This window comes from Ornithodoros turicata, unplaced genomic scaffold, assembly GCF_037126465.1.
Source record: "Ornithodoros turicata isolate Travis unplaced genomic scaffold, ASM3712646v1 Chromosome14, whole genome shotgun sequence".
NCBI classification, from domain to species: Eukaryota; Metazoa; Arthropoda; class Arachnida; order Ixodida; family Argasidae; genus Ornithodoros; species Ornithodoros turicata.
The window spans coordinates 301,478-316,523 of record NW_026999314.1 but is presented as its reverse complement, the minus strand read 5'-3'; the positions used below and the strand labels follow the sequence as shown (position 1 = coordinate 316,523).

The window sequence follows — 15,046 nt, the reverse complement described above, 5'->3', positions numbered from 1 at the left end:
ATACCGTCAGGACCCGGGGATGACTTGGTATCCATACCCCTGACTGCAACCTCAATCTCGTCAGGTGTGAATGGGACCACTGGCATGTTCAAAGGGCCCATAGGTGCAGCCATAGACGACGATACCTCAGGAGGGCTGTTACTCGAAAAGAGGGCATCATAGGTTTGGTGCACGTCCTCTAGGGTGAGGGCTCCATCTTCAGATTCGTTTTCAAGAAGAAGGTGGTGGGTTAGTATCTTCGGTCCCTTCCGATATAACTTCTGGTGGTGAAGGAAACGCTCCTGTTTTCTCGCTCTCCTCGGACAATGTCTTGTCCTTTGTCGCTGTCTTCTCCGATCCTTCTTGTGCGCCCTCGTAGTGGCTGCCACCCAAAAGTGGCTCATTATTGTGGATAAATCTGACATACTCAGAGGAGCTGATACGAGGTTATAACTCAGGGCTGGACCATGTAAGCCTACTTCAGTCATATCTGAAACCACATTCTGAAGGCTCAGCTGTAGCTGGTTGTCTTGATCAATCATAGGTGTTGTTGAGGAAGAGGCCTCCGCTTATCTGTGGTCCTCGGAAACACTTCGGAAGATGGCCTTGTATCGCCCCTGGTGGCGCATCATACGAATTGCCATGAGTGTTCTTGATTTAAATGTCTTGGCCAACTCCTGATTAATAAATGGGTGGCCTACTATCGCAACTTCCCCGCAGGGGGCACCGGCTTCGGCTGGTGTTTGGTGAGTGGCGCCACCACGGACCCCAGCCCCCAGTCCCAAGGTGTTAACCGTACCGTGCCGAGGGGATTTAAGGTGAAGGGTAGAAGCCTTGAACGGTGGCGGTCGGGGTCTTGGTCAAGCCCCGGCCGATGGGTTTTCCTTAAAACTCCGGGACCTTCCCACATGTATGAATGTGAAGTGTGGACGACCATTAGGAACATTCATCTTCTTAAACGTTATACGGTAAAACATTCTTCTCCTCCCTCGATCGCGGGCGGCAAGCGCCCGCGGACCGAAGTCTTCAAACAGGTGTTTGACACCTTTCAAACTAAATACGTTGTTGTTAGTAGTGTGAGCACTGAGACCGAAAAAAGCACTCCACTCGGGAAAATCTCGCCATTCTTCATTGAGAAGGCGGTGGCATCTCTATCAAAGAATGTTACTGAAATTAAGCGCCTTAGATCAGGTGATTTACTATTGAAATGCACCTCTGAAGCTGATTGTGAGCTCATACTGAACGCACAGCAGATGCTCGGAATCAAAATAACATCAAGCTTGCACAGGACTCTTAATACCAGCCGTGGTGTTGTGTCGCTAGCTGAACTTATTGATGTTCCCTCGGAAGAGATTCTTGAAAACCTAAAAAGCCAAAAGATGATCGATGTAAGGAAAATAAAAATCAGGAAAAACAATGAATATATAACAACACGCAACACAATCCTCACATTTGACTGCCCGACTCTACCAGAGAGGCTGAAGGTAGGATATCTGACTGCAGAAGTACGGCCATATATTCCTAACCCACTTAGATGTTTTAAATGTAACCGCTTTGGCCATCCTTCCGATGCTTGCAGAGGATCTGCTTGCTGTGCTCGCTGCAGCAAGCAGGACCACAACTCCAAAGAGTGCAGAGGGCCTGATCACTGCGTTAACTGCTCAGGTGGCCACCCTTCGTACTCTAGGTCTTGCCCAAAGTGGAAGTTTGAGAAGGAAGTTATGCACATTAAAGTTACACAGAAACTAAGTTATCCAGAAGCCAGGAAGAAGGCATGTCCCTTCCTGTTCCAGAAATCCTTTTCATCAGTCGTTAAGGAGAAACCAAGAATGATTTCATGTGCAACACAGACAGAAAAGACAACACAAAGTGACGAAGCGTGCATACCTATTTCTCCAACAACACGTCCTGTAACAGTAACCCGAGTTTCACAAGCCTCTTCCGTGGCGTCATTTTCACAGACGCCACCTTCATCATCGCAAACCGTGGAGGCAAGCTCCATGGAATGCGATGATGACACGACCTCACAAGGCTCATTCACGAGCGTGAGCTCACAATCCCAAAGGAAGCCTAAGCGAGATGTTTCACGAAGTGGCTCACTTCGTGATATATCTCCAAAAGAACTAGCGGCTGCTCGGAAGAAAACTCCGAGACAGCCAATAACGTCCCCAAAGATAAAATAATGAAGCTTCCCTCAAACAGTACACTCTTCTTCATAGTGCAGACATGTCTTGTACAAACCTCCCTCATTTTCTCTATTATGGCGATCCTTCAGTGGAATTGTCGAGGGCTCCTCTCCAATTTTGACGATGTCAATGACCTTTCGGACAGGTATGATGCCCTCTGTTTTGCATTACAAGAGCCCTATCTGAACCCACAACACACACATACATTCAGGCGATGGAACCTGTTCCGAAAAGATCGAGCTGGTGCAACACGTGCATCTGGTGGTGTCGCTATCCTCACATCAAAGACCATCCCTACAAAACACCTTCCACTGAAAACAACACTTGAGGCAGTTGCTGCTCAGGTATGTCTTCACAGGGTCCTAACCATATGTTCCTTATATCTACCGCCGTCAGGCCTGGTAGAACAAAAACAACTCGAAAGTCTTTTAGACGAGCTCCCACCACCCTTTCTTTTATTGGGAGATTTCAATGCCCATAACCACTTGTGGGGGGCAGCACAAGGGCAGATAGCCGTGGCAGAATGTTAGAACGGCTATTACTCTCAAGGCCGGTGTGTCTACTCAATACTGGTACACCAACGTACGTGAACGCTGCCACACAGACATTCTCTGCAATAGATCTCTCTCTGTGTAGCCCATCTATTTTCCAAATGCTGGACTGGGCAGTGGATGAAAATCCTCGTGGAAGTGACCACTTCCCAGTTACCTTAAAATTACACCTGTCTTCAAATACCCTTGCAACACGTCCACCTCGTTGGAAATTATCAGAGGCAGATTGGGGCATGTTTCAGAGAGAAGCCGATATTTCACTGTCTTCTACTCAAGGTATGGGTGTTGAACAAATGAGCAACAAAATTACAGACACGATCATTAGGGCAGCCACTAATTCTATTCCGCAAACATCCGGACGTCTCCCCAAGTGCCCAAAGCCTTGGTGGACGAATGATTGCGAGGCAGCTCGTAAAGAACAAAACCGTGCATGGGGTACCTTTCGAAGATACCCTACAACAACAAATTTAATTCTATTTAAAAAGGCCAGGGCTAAAGCAAGGCGGATACGAAGAGAAGCTAAACGTGAATCGTGGAGAAATTTTGTGTCATAACTAAGTACGAAGACTCCCTCAAAAACAGTATGGGACAGACTCAGGAAAATTAAGGGTGAATATGCCAGCTTTACTGTCCCATTGTTACAAGTGAATGGCACAACGTGTCAGAACATGAATGAACAGGCCAATGCTCTTGGTGAGTATTTTCAGGGAGTTTCGAGCTCCTTGCATTATAGTAGCGACTTCCTAAAAATAAAAAAACAGAAGGAGAAACATAATTTTCCTAGTGGAGCTTACGAGAAGTATTCCTTCAATAAGCCTTTTACAATGATAGAATTGTTAAGGGCAATGTCATCATCAAAAATCACAGCGCCTGGACCAGATCGAATAACCTACTCCATGCTACAGCATTTGTCGAACGCTTCTCTGGAAAGTCTTCTTGATTTCTTGAATACTATATGGCAAAGAGGACACATCCCTTCTCGCTGGAAGGTTGCAACCGTTATCCCGCTTTTAAAACCAGGAAAAGATGCATCAGATCCATCAAGCTATAGGCCTGTAGCACTCACAAGTTGTCTTGGGAAGACTTTTGAGCGAATGGTAAATAACCGTCTCATACACTATCTTGAGGAAAATGAGTGCTGTTGAGGAAGATGACACAATGACGTCACTACGCAACATCCTCGTGATCGCGCTTGAGCGAGGGTTTTCATTCCACTTCAGTTTGTTGCATTAAACGGACATCTCTTCTGTCACCTCTGTGGCTCCTTGGCTTTATTCCACATCTGGTGCCGGAACCCGGGAGGCGATTTTGAGGTGACAGAAGAGATGTCCGTTTAATGCAACAAACTGAAGTGGAATGAAAACCCTCGCTCAAGCGCGATCACGAGGATGGTGCGTAGTGACGTCATTGTGTCATCTTCCTCAACACACTCCCCCGCGAAACAATTCCGAAGCTTACGCAGTGTCGCCCTCCAGCCTGTAAAGCAGCTGAATTGGTCGGGTTAACATCCTCCCGTCCGCCAACCTTACACGGCATGACCGTACTCTGCCGTCCGCACTGACGAATACCTCTTCGACTCGACCCAGAGGCCATGCTACTCGGGATACATTTTCTTTAGCGAGGAGTACGATATGCCCAACCTTGATGCCAGTCGAAGAGCATGGCGGACAGATATTCGCCGATCGCAAGCACAAGATGTATTCCCTGGTCCATTTCGCCCAAAGAACGGCGGTCAGGTTTTCTTGGTAGGCCCAGCGTCTTCGGAGATCACCCGACGTCGAGTTGCCCGCATCCAATGGGCGGGGTGCTGGAAGGGCTGTGAGTCTTTTCCCCACCAAGAAGTGAGCAGGTGAAAGCGCTTCGGAGTCGCTTGGATCTTCAGAGATGTAGGTGAGGGGTCTCGAATTGATGACAGCTTCCACCTGAGTGACAACCGTAGCTAAATCCTCGAACCTCAGCGTGCTCTTTCCCAAAACCTTGCGGAGGGAGGTCTTGACGCTGCGGATCAACCTTTCCCAAAACCCTCCCCACCAGGCAGCACGCTCCGCAATGAAACGCCAAGTGACTCGGTTCGATGTAAGGAGCCCGGTGACTTGCGAGTCCTGGGACAGCCGTGCCAATGTGAGGTCTCGGCGAACACGTTTAAATGTGAGGAAGTTGTCAGAATAGATCTTCAGCGGAACGCCACGTCTCGCGATGAATCTTTTGAACGCTTGCATGAAATCCTCGGCCGACACTGACCTCGTGAGCTCAAGGTGAATGGCCCTCGTGACGGCGCATGTAAAAATGAGTATGTAGGACTTGCATGCTCCACCAGTGGATGACTTGTAATAAAGTGGACCTGCATAATTCGTGCCAATTACCTCAAATGGTGGTGAGGGAGATACCCGATCGCGCGGCAAAGGGGCCATTGGCTCAGTACAGACGCGAGCCTTGGCGCGTTTACAAACAAGACACTGATGGAGGACTCTTTTGACGACCTGTCGACCTCTAATGACCCAATATTCTTCTCTGAGTTCGGCTAGAGTCTCTTGAACACCTGCGTGGAGAAGCCTTGTATGCGTGCTCATCACTAGCAAAGCGGTGACTGGGTGATCCGTAGGGATGGTTATGGGGTGCTTAAGTGAATCTGCGTATCCTCCATACTGCAGGCGGCCCTTCATGCGCGGTATACCATGCTCGTCGCGGAAGACGGATGTATTCTGAAGAGACTTATGATCGGTAGGTTGATGGCCGAAAGACCGCTGCTGTGCCACCACTATCCAGTATCTCCTTGCAGCTTCTACTTCTGTGGTAGTTAGAGCTCCCGTTTTGTTGGTTTGCTGATAACGAGAGTTGTGTAAGAACCTCTGTACCCACGCCGTGACACGCAGCAGCCTAGAAAATGAACTGTAGTTGAGTACCTCAACAGGGGGACTCTTCACGGTAGCGTGACCGAGGCAAACGTGTACAGGTCTTGCTTCGTGGTGTACATCAGGCGAAACTTCGGTGGGCGTGTGCCAAGCGGGAGGCCACGCAGTCTTGTCACACAATCACTCCGGTCCGTTCCACCAGCAAGGACTGTCCGCGATGTGAAGACAAGACGTTCCCCTTGTAAGAAGATCAGCGGGATTGTCCCGTCCCGGACAGTGTCTCCATTGGTCAGGAGACGTAATCGACTGAATCTCTGCGACTCTATGCGCCACAAACGGCTTCCATGTAGTGGGTGCCCCATAAATCCAGTGCAGAGTAATCTCTGAGTCTGTCCAAAAGAGGACTCTTGCCTCACGAAGCGATACGGCGTTTGTCACGAAGCTGGAAAGACGCGCGGCTAAGATTGCGCCCATCAATTCGAGCCGTGGCAATGAAGTTGTCTTCGTCGGGGCTACTCTAGTCTTCGCGAGCACAAGTGTTGCTTCCGCATGCCCGGTGCTGTTGCATGATACGAGGTAGATGACAGCGCCATAGGCTTGCGTGCTGGCATCGCAAAAGACATGCAATGTCTTTGCCGCCGTAGAAAAAGCCATCGTAGCAATGAATCTTCGCGGAATCCTGATACGAGAAAGTGTATGCGCTTCATTGCACCACTTGTGCCAAACATGGAGCAACTCCTCCGGGAGCTTTTCATCCCATGACAGCTTTGCGAGCCACAGACGCTGAAGCAGTATCTTAGCGGTGATGACATAAGGAGCGATGTACCCTAAGGGGTCGTATACACGAGATACCGCTTGCAGAACGTAACGCTTGGTATCAGAACGTTTCTCGAGGAACTCGAAAAATGACTTCAACGAGTACAACACCTCGTCGGAATCAGTGTCCCAGGACAGACCGAGGACTTTCTTCATGATTGCGCTCTTCGCAGGCGCGACACGATCAGCTTCAAACCTGGCTTGCAGAGTAGAATCATTGGTAGACCACTTAACTAATTTCATTCCGCCTTCTTGCAAAATGGCTTTAGCTTCACAGTAGAGAGATGCAGCGTGTTCAACAGTGTCCGCCCCGACAACAAGATCGTCGACGTAGAAGTTACTGGCAAGCAACGGGGCCGTTTCAGGGTGAGAGCCTGCGGCCGAATGCAAGTGCTGTCTGAGTGTTGCCGCCAAGAGGAATGGGCTAGACCTTGCGCCGAAGGGAACACGAGTCATTCGCCAGGTCTCTAATGGAGGTAAAGGCTCTTTCACGTGGGGGGTTGAAGCGTACCAGAAAAATCTTAAACAGTCCCGGTCGTGCTTATCCAATACAATTTGTAGAAAAGCCTTCTCCACGTCTGCTATAAGGGCTACCGGGTAAGTGCGGAAGCGCAAGAGTAGCTCCAGCACATTAAGCGCAAGAGCTTCATTAAGCGAAACGCAACCAGATGCCTTCGATGAAGCATAGAAGACGATGCGGACTTTGGTGGTTTCCCGGTCTCTTCTAATTACAGCGTGATGCGGCATGTAGTAGACCGGTCCCGAATTGACTTCAGGGTCTGTAACGCGCTCTGCATGACCATTGTTCAAATACTCCCGTATAGTCTGATCGTACTCCTGTAGCAGTGACTCGTCCCGCAACAACTTCTTTGTGATGGCCTGGAGGCGCTGCACTGCTAAGGCCTTGTTGTCACCTAGCGAATGCAGTTTCTCTTCATCCTATGGCAGACGTACGACGTACCGACCATCTTCGAACGATGCCGAGGAACGAAATCGCTGGAGCACAGTGTCGTCATCTGGGTTAGACTCTTCGCGGTGGACAATGCCCATATGCTCTAGTTCCCAGAAAGCACGCAGCTGGGAGTCAATATCGATGACGGTGTCTCCAGATTGTACCCCAATCTGCATTACTCCAATAGAACCGTCTTGCTTGGAGGCGTTCGCAGACAGGCCTTGTAGCGTCCACCCGAAAAGAGTTTCAACAGCGACCAGCTGTTCTGATAACCGAACGGAAGCGCCGGTGACGATCTTCCAGTAAAAATCACTGCCGATTAACAGCGAAACGTCACAGATGGCTTTCGTGGGTTCGTCAGCAATGTCAAGACCCATGGTTTTCAGCTGCCTTGAGAGATCTTCATTAAGGGCTGGTAGCTTGTTCGAACATATTTGCTCGTATTCAAGTGCCTCGATCGTAACTGCAGGGTCCCGGTCAGGAGAAGCGAATTGGCTACACAGTACTACTTGTACGCAACGGTATGTAGTACGGGAGGGAGCGACATTTCCAAGGGTGTGAATATGCAAGTCCTCAGTACGCAACGCAGTGCATCCAATCTTGGCCGAGATATCCTTGCGGATAAAACTGCGCTGGCTGCCGCCATCGAGCAGAACTCGCACCAGGCGTCGTTGGCCATTCTCGCCCTGTACCCATACCTTTGCTGTTTGCAAAAGAATTTCCCGTTCAGGCTGCACTTTGGGAGCATGTGGGGCAGAGGACATGGTCGTGACGATGTCCTGAACCACTGCCGCGCTCGACGACGGAGCAGGAGATGTCGTAACGATGTCTGGAGTAACAGCGACATTGGACGACGAAGCGGAAAGGCCCTCCAGACACAACTGTGTGAGATGCCGCCTATTGCAATTTTGGCAACGAAGTCTGTAGCAGACGCGACAATCCTTCGACAAATGTGACTGCTTGCCACACAGAAAGCAACGCCCTTCCCGACGCAATAGGCTCCTCTTGTCCGCTGCGCTCAGTGGGGCTGTACAAGCTTCTAGCGAATGCTCCTTAGACTTGCAGAGTACACACACCGCTGCCGTCGCGCTGGCTGCTAAAGAAGCAGCAGAAGGGTAAAGGGGTGTCTTGCGGCGATCAGCAGTATCCTCCTTAGACGAAGCTGTCGGCCTGCGGACCCGTTCTCGAAACTCAATTTCTTTTTCAAGGAAATCCAAAAGTGATGACAGATCATCGGCCGTCGACGTGGCTGCCGAGGCGGTTGCAGAGTCGGTTCTGTTCACACAGTAGTATTCCAACTCAAGTGGTGAAGGTATCTTCCGAAGAATTGTCCGGAAAATGGTAATCGAATATTGGCTTCGTGATACACCCAGACTCTGAAGATTCCGAATTCGAACCGTAACGGCTTCATGGAACTTTCTCAAACTTCTGATATCATCAATAGACTTCACAGGAGGCAAGTCGAACAAAGAATCCAAGTGGTTGCTCACCAAAAGCTCAGTCTTGCCAAACCGTGCCTTGAGGATATCGACGGCCGTAACGTAGTTCTCGTCCCTGAGTGATAGCCCCTCTATCGCTCGAGCAGCGGGTCCGGTGGCGAGTGAGATCAAATATTTGAACTTGTTGACGTTAGAAAGTTTGGGGTTCTCATGAATACTGACACGAAACTGATCCCAGAAACCTTGCCACTGAGACAGCTCACCAGAAAAGGAGTCAATCCGCAACTTCGGCAATTTGACGCCGTCTGCCGTACTGCCAAGCCAAGGATTACTGACTCCCATAGGTTGTCATGGATAACTTGGAACGACTGAAGAAGATGCGAGCTTCCAGCCGAGCGACTGTGACGCGTATCATCAACGATTTGAAGACCCTCATAGCTACATCGCCCCACGATCCTGCTCAGCTTACTGCGAAGCTTACGTTTCTCGAAACAAAAGCATCAACCTTGACTCAGCTCAACCAAGAGATCCAGGCCCTTATCGACGAAGCATCTTTGGAAGCAGAATGCGAGGCCTGCGATCAGTACTCGGAATCTATTATCACTATCTCGGTTCAAGTCCGTGAAGCTCTGAACACCGCTCTCGGTGTCACGAGACTGGCATCCGCTCAGGTCGGCGGTGCTCCACAGCCTTCGTCTGCTACATCTCAAGGCGTGGGCCCTCCTGCAGACGGCGTCAAATTGCCGAAGTTGCGGATTGACTCCTTTTCTGGTGAGCTGTCTCAGTGGCAAGGTTTCTGGGATCAGTTTCGTGTCAGTATTCATGAGAACCCCAGACTTTCTAACGTCAACAAGTTCAAATATTTGATCTCGCTCGTCACCGGACCCGCTGCTCGAGCGATAGAGGGGCTATCACTCAGGGACGAGAACTACGTTACGGCCGTCGATATCCTCAAGGCACGGTTTGGCAAGACTGAGCTTTTGGTGAGCGACCACTTGGATTCTTTGTTCGACTTGCCTCCTGTGAAGTCTATTGATGATATCAGAAGTTTGAGAAAGTTCCATGAAGCCGTTACGGTTCGAATTCGGAATCTTCAGAGTCTGGGTGTATCACGAAGCCAATATTCGATTACCATTTTCCGGACAATTCTTCGGAAGATACCTTCACCACTTGAGTTGGAATACTACCGTGTGAACAGAACGGACTCTGCAACCGCCTCGACAGCCACGTCGACGGCCGATGATCTGTCATCACTTTTGGATTTCCTTGAAAAAGAAATTGAGTTTCGAGAACGGGTCCGCAGGCCGACAGCTTCGTCTAAGGAGGATACTGCTGATCGCCGCAACAAGTGCGTTGACCAATATCAGTGCGGATTTCGGACGGGGGTGTTCCACTACGGATCATCTTGTTCGTTTAGAAACTTTTGTACGCGAAGCCTTTGTACGAAAACAACATTGTGTGTCTGTCTTTTTCGACCTTCAAAAGGCCTATGATACCGCATGGCGATATGGAATCTTGCTTGATTTGCATTCATGTGGAATACGTGGTCGTCTGTTCCACTGCATCGCCGACTTCCTACAAGGAAGATCGTTCAGGGTCCAACTCGGCACTATCCTTTCGCGTCCTTTTGTACAGGAGAATGGTGTTCCTCAAGGATCAGGCGTGAAGTCATTGAACCTTTTAAAAGTCCTGTCTCACAGGTCCTGGGGGGCAGACAGAGAAACATTGTACAGGGTCTACATGTCTACAGTTCGGTCCAGGCTGGACTACGGATGTGCAGTTTATGGATCGGCACGCCAGTCTGTCCTAAAGTGCTTAGATCCCATACATCATCAGGGCTTGCGACTGGTCCTCGGAGCATTCCGAACGTCACCCGTTCAAAGCCTATACGTCGAATGCAATGAGTGGTCTTTAGGAAGTCGACGAGCTTATCTTAGTGTCATGTACGCACTAAAGATTCGTACTTATCCACAACATGCGGCGCTCTCATGCGCTACAAGGACGCCTTTTGAACAACTGTTCTTAAACAAGTCTTCAGTCGTCCCTCCTCTTAGCATACGAGTTTTACGAGAGGTTGAATTTTATGATTTTACCCACTACAACACCCAGCTTTTGCAATTTGGTGGGAGCCTGCCTCCATGGCAACCACCACCACATTCCAACTCGTCACTGACCAAGTACAGAAAAACCGATACTTCCACGACTGTGCTGCAGCAGGAGTTCGAGAGTTTAAGGGAAAGCTTTGGAAAGCACGTGGCGTTTTACACGGACGGATCGAAGACTAATGCTGGTGTATCTTGTGCCATGGTAACTGGGACAGTCACAGTAACTCATCGTTTACACAAAATCATGTCGATATTCAGTGCAGAGGTTTATGCGATCATCATAACACTCAAGTATATTTTACAACATTGCATTGCGTCATCAGTCATCTATACAGATTCCCTCAGCTCTTTACAGGCAATATGTTCAGTGCAAAAATAAAAAAAATTCTTGTGCAGCGAGCACGATGTCTAGCTAATAAAATAGCTAACAGGGGCTATCGTTTAACCCTTTGCTGGGTGCCAAGCCACGTGGGCATACAGGGTAATGAAAATGCGGATCGTGCAGCTGCAGCTGCACTTTCAGCTGACATAACAGTCTTTGATGTCCCTTTTCAAGACCTCAGGTTATCTTTGATGAATGCTATCAACATGAAATGGCAGCAATTTTGGAGCACACAAGAGCAGAATAAGCTGCACTTGGTGAAGCCTCAAATAGGAAATCGCTCAGAAAGTCTTGAAAACAGGTTACACGATGTCTTAAGGTGCAGGTTAAGGGTTGGACATACATACAAGACTCACGGGGTTTTGCTACGTGGAGAGGACCCACCTGAGTGCGTGAGCTGTAGAGAGCCCCTTTCTGTCCAACACATTCTAATTACATGCCCGTTACATGAAAGTTATCGTCAGCATCATTTGACTGAATTGTATCGTTACTCTTTACCTCTTCATCCAGCTCTTTTGCTGGGTGATGAGGCTATTGTTCCTTTTACTGGAGTACATATTTTTTTAAAGAACATTGGATATCTGTGAATATATGAATATATATGTGAATATAAGCTGTGAATTTACAGTGAGCTCCTTTCTTAACCCTTTCATGTTTTTTTAAGCCACCACTAGCCAAGTGTTTTAACATGAGCATCTCCAGTTTTTAACTAGGTTCATCACACTACCTTGTTGTTTGGCGCATTATAGCCCTTGTAGCTTTTGCGCCAAAAAAACTCAAATCATCATCATCATCAGCTATAGCAACTTCAGCCCTGGCTAAGGCCGTCAATTCGGAGTCGGTCCAGCGACCATAGGAAGCTGGCTCAGCCAGACCCTCGGGAGCAGACCCCAGCGGGACCGAGCCGGGCGACGGGCAGGCGCCATCACCACTTCTGGTAGCGTGATATTAGCGTGATAGTCGTGATCAAGGGGCATTCCATCTCTACAAGTGGACGGAATCGCAACCAAATCCGTGAGCACATCGCAAGGCGCGGCAGCGCCAGCCGCCACAATGGCCTCAGCCAACTGTGATCGGTTTTCCTCACTTAGAAGGTCACGTGTGTTTGAGGAAACCGAGTGGTCTCCAAGAGAGCCACTGTCGACATGAACTTGGGCTGCACCGCTCACTGACGAACTTTTATTAGGTTGCACATTATAGTCATTCAAAGTTGCCCCTCCTGGGGAACCACCCCCAGACGCTACAGCGTCAGGCCCTCCGTCCGGCACAGGCCCACCGGGCTCCGCCACCTCAGGCCCACCAGAACCAGTCCCCAGGTTTTATATCGTCGGATCCTACCGATCTCCGTGGAAGCCGGACTGTGGCCATAGCTTGATCTCGTATATCAGGGTCTTGTAGTAGTCGAGTAGCTGCCAAATAATCAGGTTCAAGATGCGATCTTTCGAAGCCTTCTGATCCTTGCATAGCTGGTGCTGAGCCCACGATGTGATGGTCCTGAGTGGGGAGACTCTGAAGAGGCGCTGGCGCCCAGGAACCAGGTTGTGGGGAGATATTCTGGTGGGCTCCCAATCGCCTTTTGCACTTAGTATGGTGGGAGGACATACTTTTTGCACATCCGAGTTCTTTAATTCCACAAATTGAGCATCTCCATACAGTAGATAGTTGATGACTGTTGGCGTAATGGTTTTGAAATTTTTCTCTTGAAGAGACTCTGTCTCCGTAAACATCATGACACCTTAGTTCCCCAGGGGGAAACAAAACCACATGAGTGTTAATGTATGCATCTTAATGTAGGTGCCCTTAGGCGAGGGCAGTGGGGCTGAGAACGGGCCTCAACCCGCCTCTTTTGAGAGGAATTCGTACGATAAATCTGTTTGCCCCACTGCGGGGCAAAGCCCGCGGCAGGCCACTTAGCCGGGTTCTCTAAAAGTAGGGAACCCGCCCAGGGGGGACCACGTGGAGGTGGGCCTGCCTGACTGTCGAGCGAACACACACTAAAGAAGAAGCTGAGCGCAAAAGCACAGCGAAAAGAACGCTCAGGGGAAATCTCGACAGCCACCCCCCCCCCCCCAAATAGAAAATGAAAAGGAAAGAATGACAAATAGAAAAGGAAAGAACACAATATATTCCCCCGCCGTTACACCATACTTTTTTAATTTTCTCTTGTGATGCAGGATCCGAACGTGGAGAAAAGCGTCGAATGAGTAGAATGGCGTTTATTTGGCTATAACTCTTCTTTCCCCAAATGGGGTGTATCGTTAGGCTCTGAGGCCATTTGGTTAGCCCTGCTGGGAAGACAGGGGACGGCGGTGTTGAGCCTTCTAACCTGTTCTTAATCCGCTCATCGAGCCGTGAGTCGGATTGAGTCAGGGAGGGTAAGTTACATCGGCATCCGTCTCAGAACCTAACACCAAAGTGCATCTGGAAGCCCCAGCAGTAGGGGTAGCAAACCGTAATGCAGAGCTTCTATAGGTATCGTAGTCTTGGTGTTTCGCCAGGGTTCCCTCGGGCTATACCTTTCTGAAGAAACGGCTTAAGCAGATCCAACCCTTTCCAACCGACCTTAACCTACCTTAACCAACCTTAAGCCAACCAACCGATATCATTCTTGGTAAATCCCAGATCTTTCAAGGTCTGTCTTGTACTTGCACAGGTGCGAGCTCTCGCACCAAAGCACAGACCGTGCACTTCAACATTTTTGCTGGGGAAGGAGGCTTTCAGGCATGAGTATTTTTGTACTTTCCCTTGGTTCACTTCCTTCAGGGTCGATGCGTTGGCGTCCCATGCAATGGCAACGTCCAAGATCTTAACGTCATCGCCCTTCTTGATGATTATGTCAGGTTTCAACCTGACTCCATCTTGAGAAGTTATCAGCTTCTCTTCTTCCACTTCCACCTCGGGATTGTACTTCTTGATCAGTCGGACGACCTGCTTTGCTATGTAATTGTGTCTTACCACCCTTGATAAGTGGACCCTTTCACACTCTTGGAGTATGTGGAATGCTGTCTCCGGCTTCTCCTTGCAGAACCTGCATTCAATGGCTTTGGGATCAGTGGCATGTTTATTAGATAGGGCCCTGGTCGGGTACAAGTTGGTCCTTAGCCTGAGAGCTCGTATTCTGTCTCCATCGGCCATGTATCTAGAATCGTGGAAAGAACACAATATATTCCCCCGCCGTTACACCATACTTTTTTAATTTTCTCTTGAGATGCAGGATCCGAACGTGGAGAAAAGCGTCGAATGAGTAGAATGGCGTTTATTTGGCTAAAGCAGTGAATTTCCCAAAAAAATGGGTGAAAGGGTGTCGGTTCAAGTGGGATGTGTTGGGGGTCAGCCCTTGGTTAAGACCAGGACTAGGCGATGGACTGCCCAGATGGCCCCCAACATTCCCACTTGGTAAAACTGTTAAAATAAACAGTAGAACCAAGCGGTTAAAATACTATAAAAGGGGAACAACCCATAAAACTCTTAATCCGACAAAGGATACCCGCAGAGCCGGTAGGTCAGGACAAACTATTAAACAGAACTGTTAAACCGACTAAGTACGATAAGGCTACCAATGAGGACACGCGACGACAGCCATGCGAGATCGCTGCGAGAGAGACCCAAACTCATTAATGTGGCGCGTGTAGAGGCACATGTTCCGCCCCTAGCCCCAAAACAGAGACCCCTAACTGAGACTGACTTATCCGGAAAGGTTCCCGGCAAGCATAGATATTTTTGTTCTTTAGATCTGTTGATCTCCTCCAGTGAACTCGGTGAAGCGTCCCATGCGACGGCCACA

General features: G+C 49.2%; 3 protein-coding genes across 3 annotated transcripts; 1 reads left to right on the top strand and 2 right to left on the bottom strand.

The window, feature by feature from the left end:
- Positions 1-4,170: 4,170 nt before the first annotated feature.
- On the bottom strand, positions 4,171-5,379 carry LOC135372372 (uncharacterized). Its single transcript, XM_064605998.1, has one exon. The coding sequence runs from the start codon at positions 5,377-5,379 to the stop codon at positions 4,171-4,173; it is 1,209 nt and encodes a 402-aa protein (XP_064462068.1).
- Positions 5,380-5,748: 369 nt separating this feature from the next.
- On the bottom strand, positions 5,749-9,117 carry LOC135372371 (uncharacterized). Its single transcript, XM_064605997.1, has 2 exons — positions 7,350-9,117; positions 5,749-7,298 (listed from the first exon to the last, which is right to left on the bottom strand). Exons 1-2 carry the CDS (start codon positions 9,115-9,117, stop codon positions 5,749-5,751), a joined length of 3,318 nt encoding a protein of 1,105 aa, XP_064462067.1.
- Positions 9,118-9,125: 8 nt separating this feature from the next.
- On the top strand, positions 9,126-10,441 carry LOC135372370 (uncharacterized). The gene is made up of 2 exons (XM_064605996.1): positions 9,126-10,123; positions 10,411-10,441. Exons 1-2 carry the CDS (start codon positions 9,126-9,128, stop codon positions 10,439-10,441), a joined length of 1,029 nt encoding a protein of 342 aa, XP_064462066.1.
- Positions 10,442-15,046: the final 4,605 nt, after the last annotated feature.

Excerpts from the sequence above, each read along its gene's own strand:
- LOC135372372 (XM_064605998.1), bottom strand. The coding sequence starts at position 5,379 with ATGAAGGGCCGCCTGCAGTATGGAGGATACGCAGATTCACTTAAGCAC.
- LOC135372371 (XM_064605997.1), bottom strand. The coding sequence starts at position 9,117 with ATGGGAGTCAGTAATCCTTGGCTTGGCAGTACGGCAGACGGCGTCAAA. Across the intron at positions 7,299-7,349 it reads CTCGGCATCGTTCGAAGATG|GTGACAACAAGGCCTTAGCA; the intron begins GTCGGTACGTCG and ends TGCATTCGCTAG.
- LOC135372370 (XM_064605996.1), top strand. The coding sequence starts at position 9,126 with ATGGATAACTTGGAACGACTGAAGAAGATGCGAGCTTCCAGCCGAGCG. Across the intron at positions 10,124-10,410 it reads ACTGCTGATCGCCGCAACAA|GAGAATGGTGTTCCTCAAGG; the intron begins GTGCGTTGACCA and ends CCTTTTGTACAG.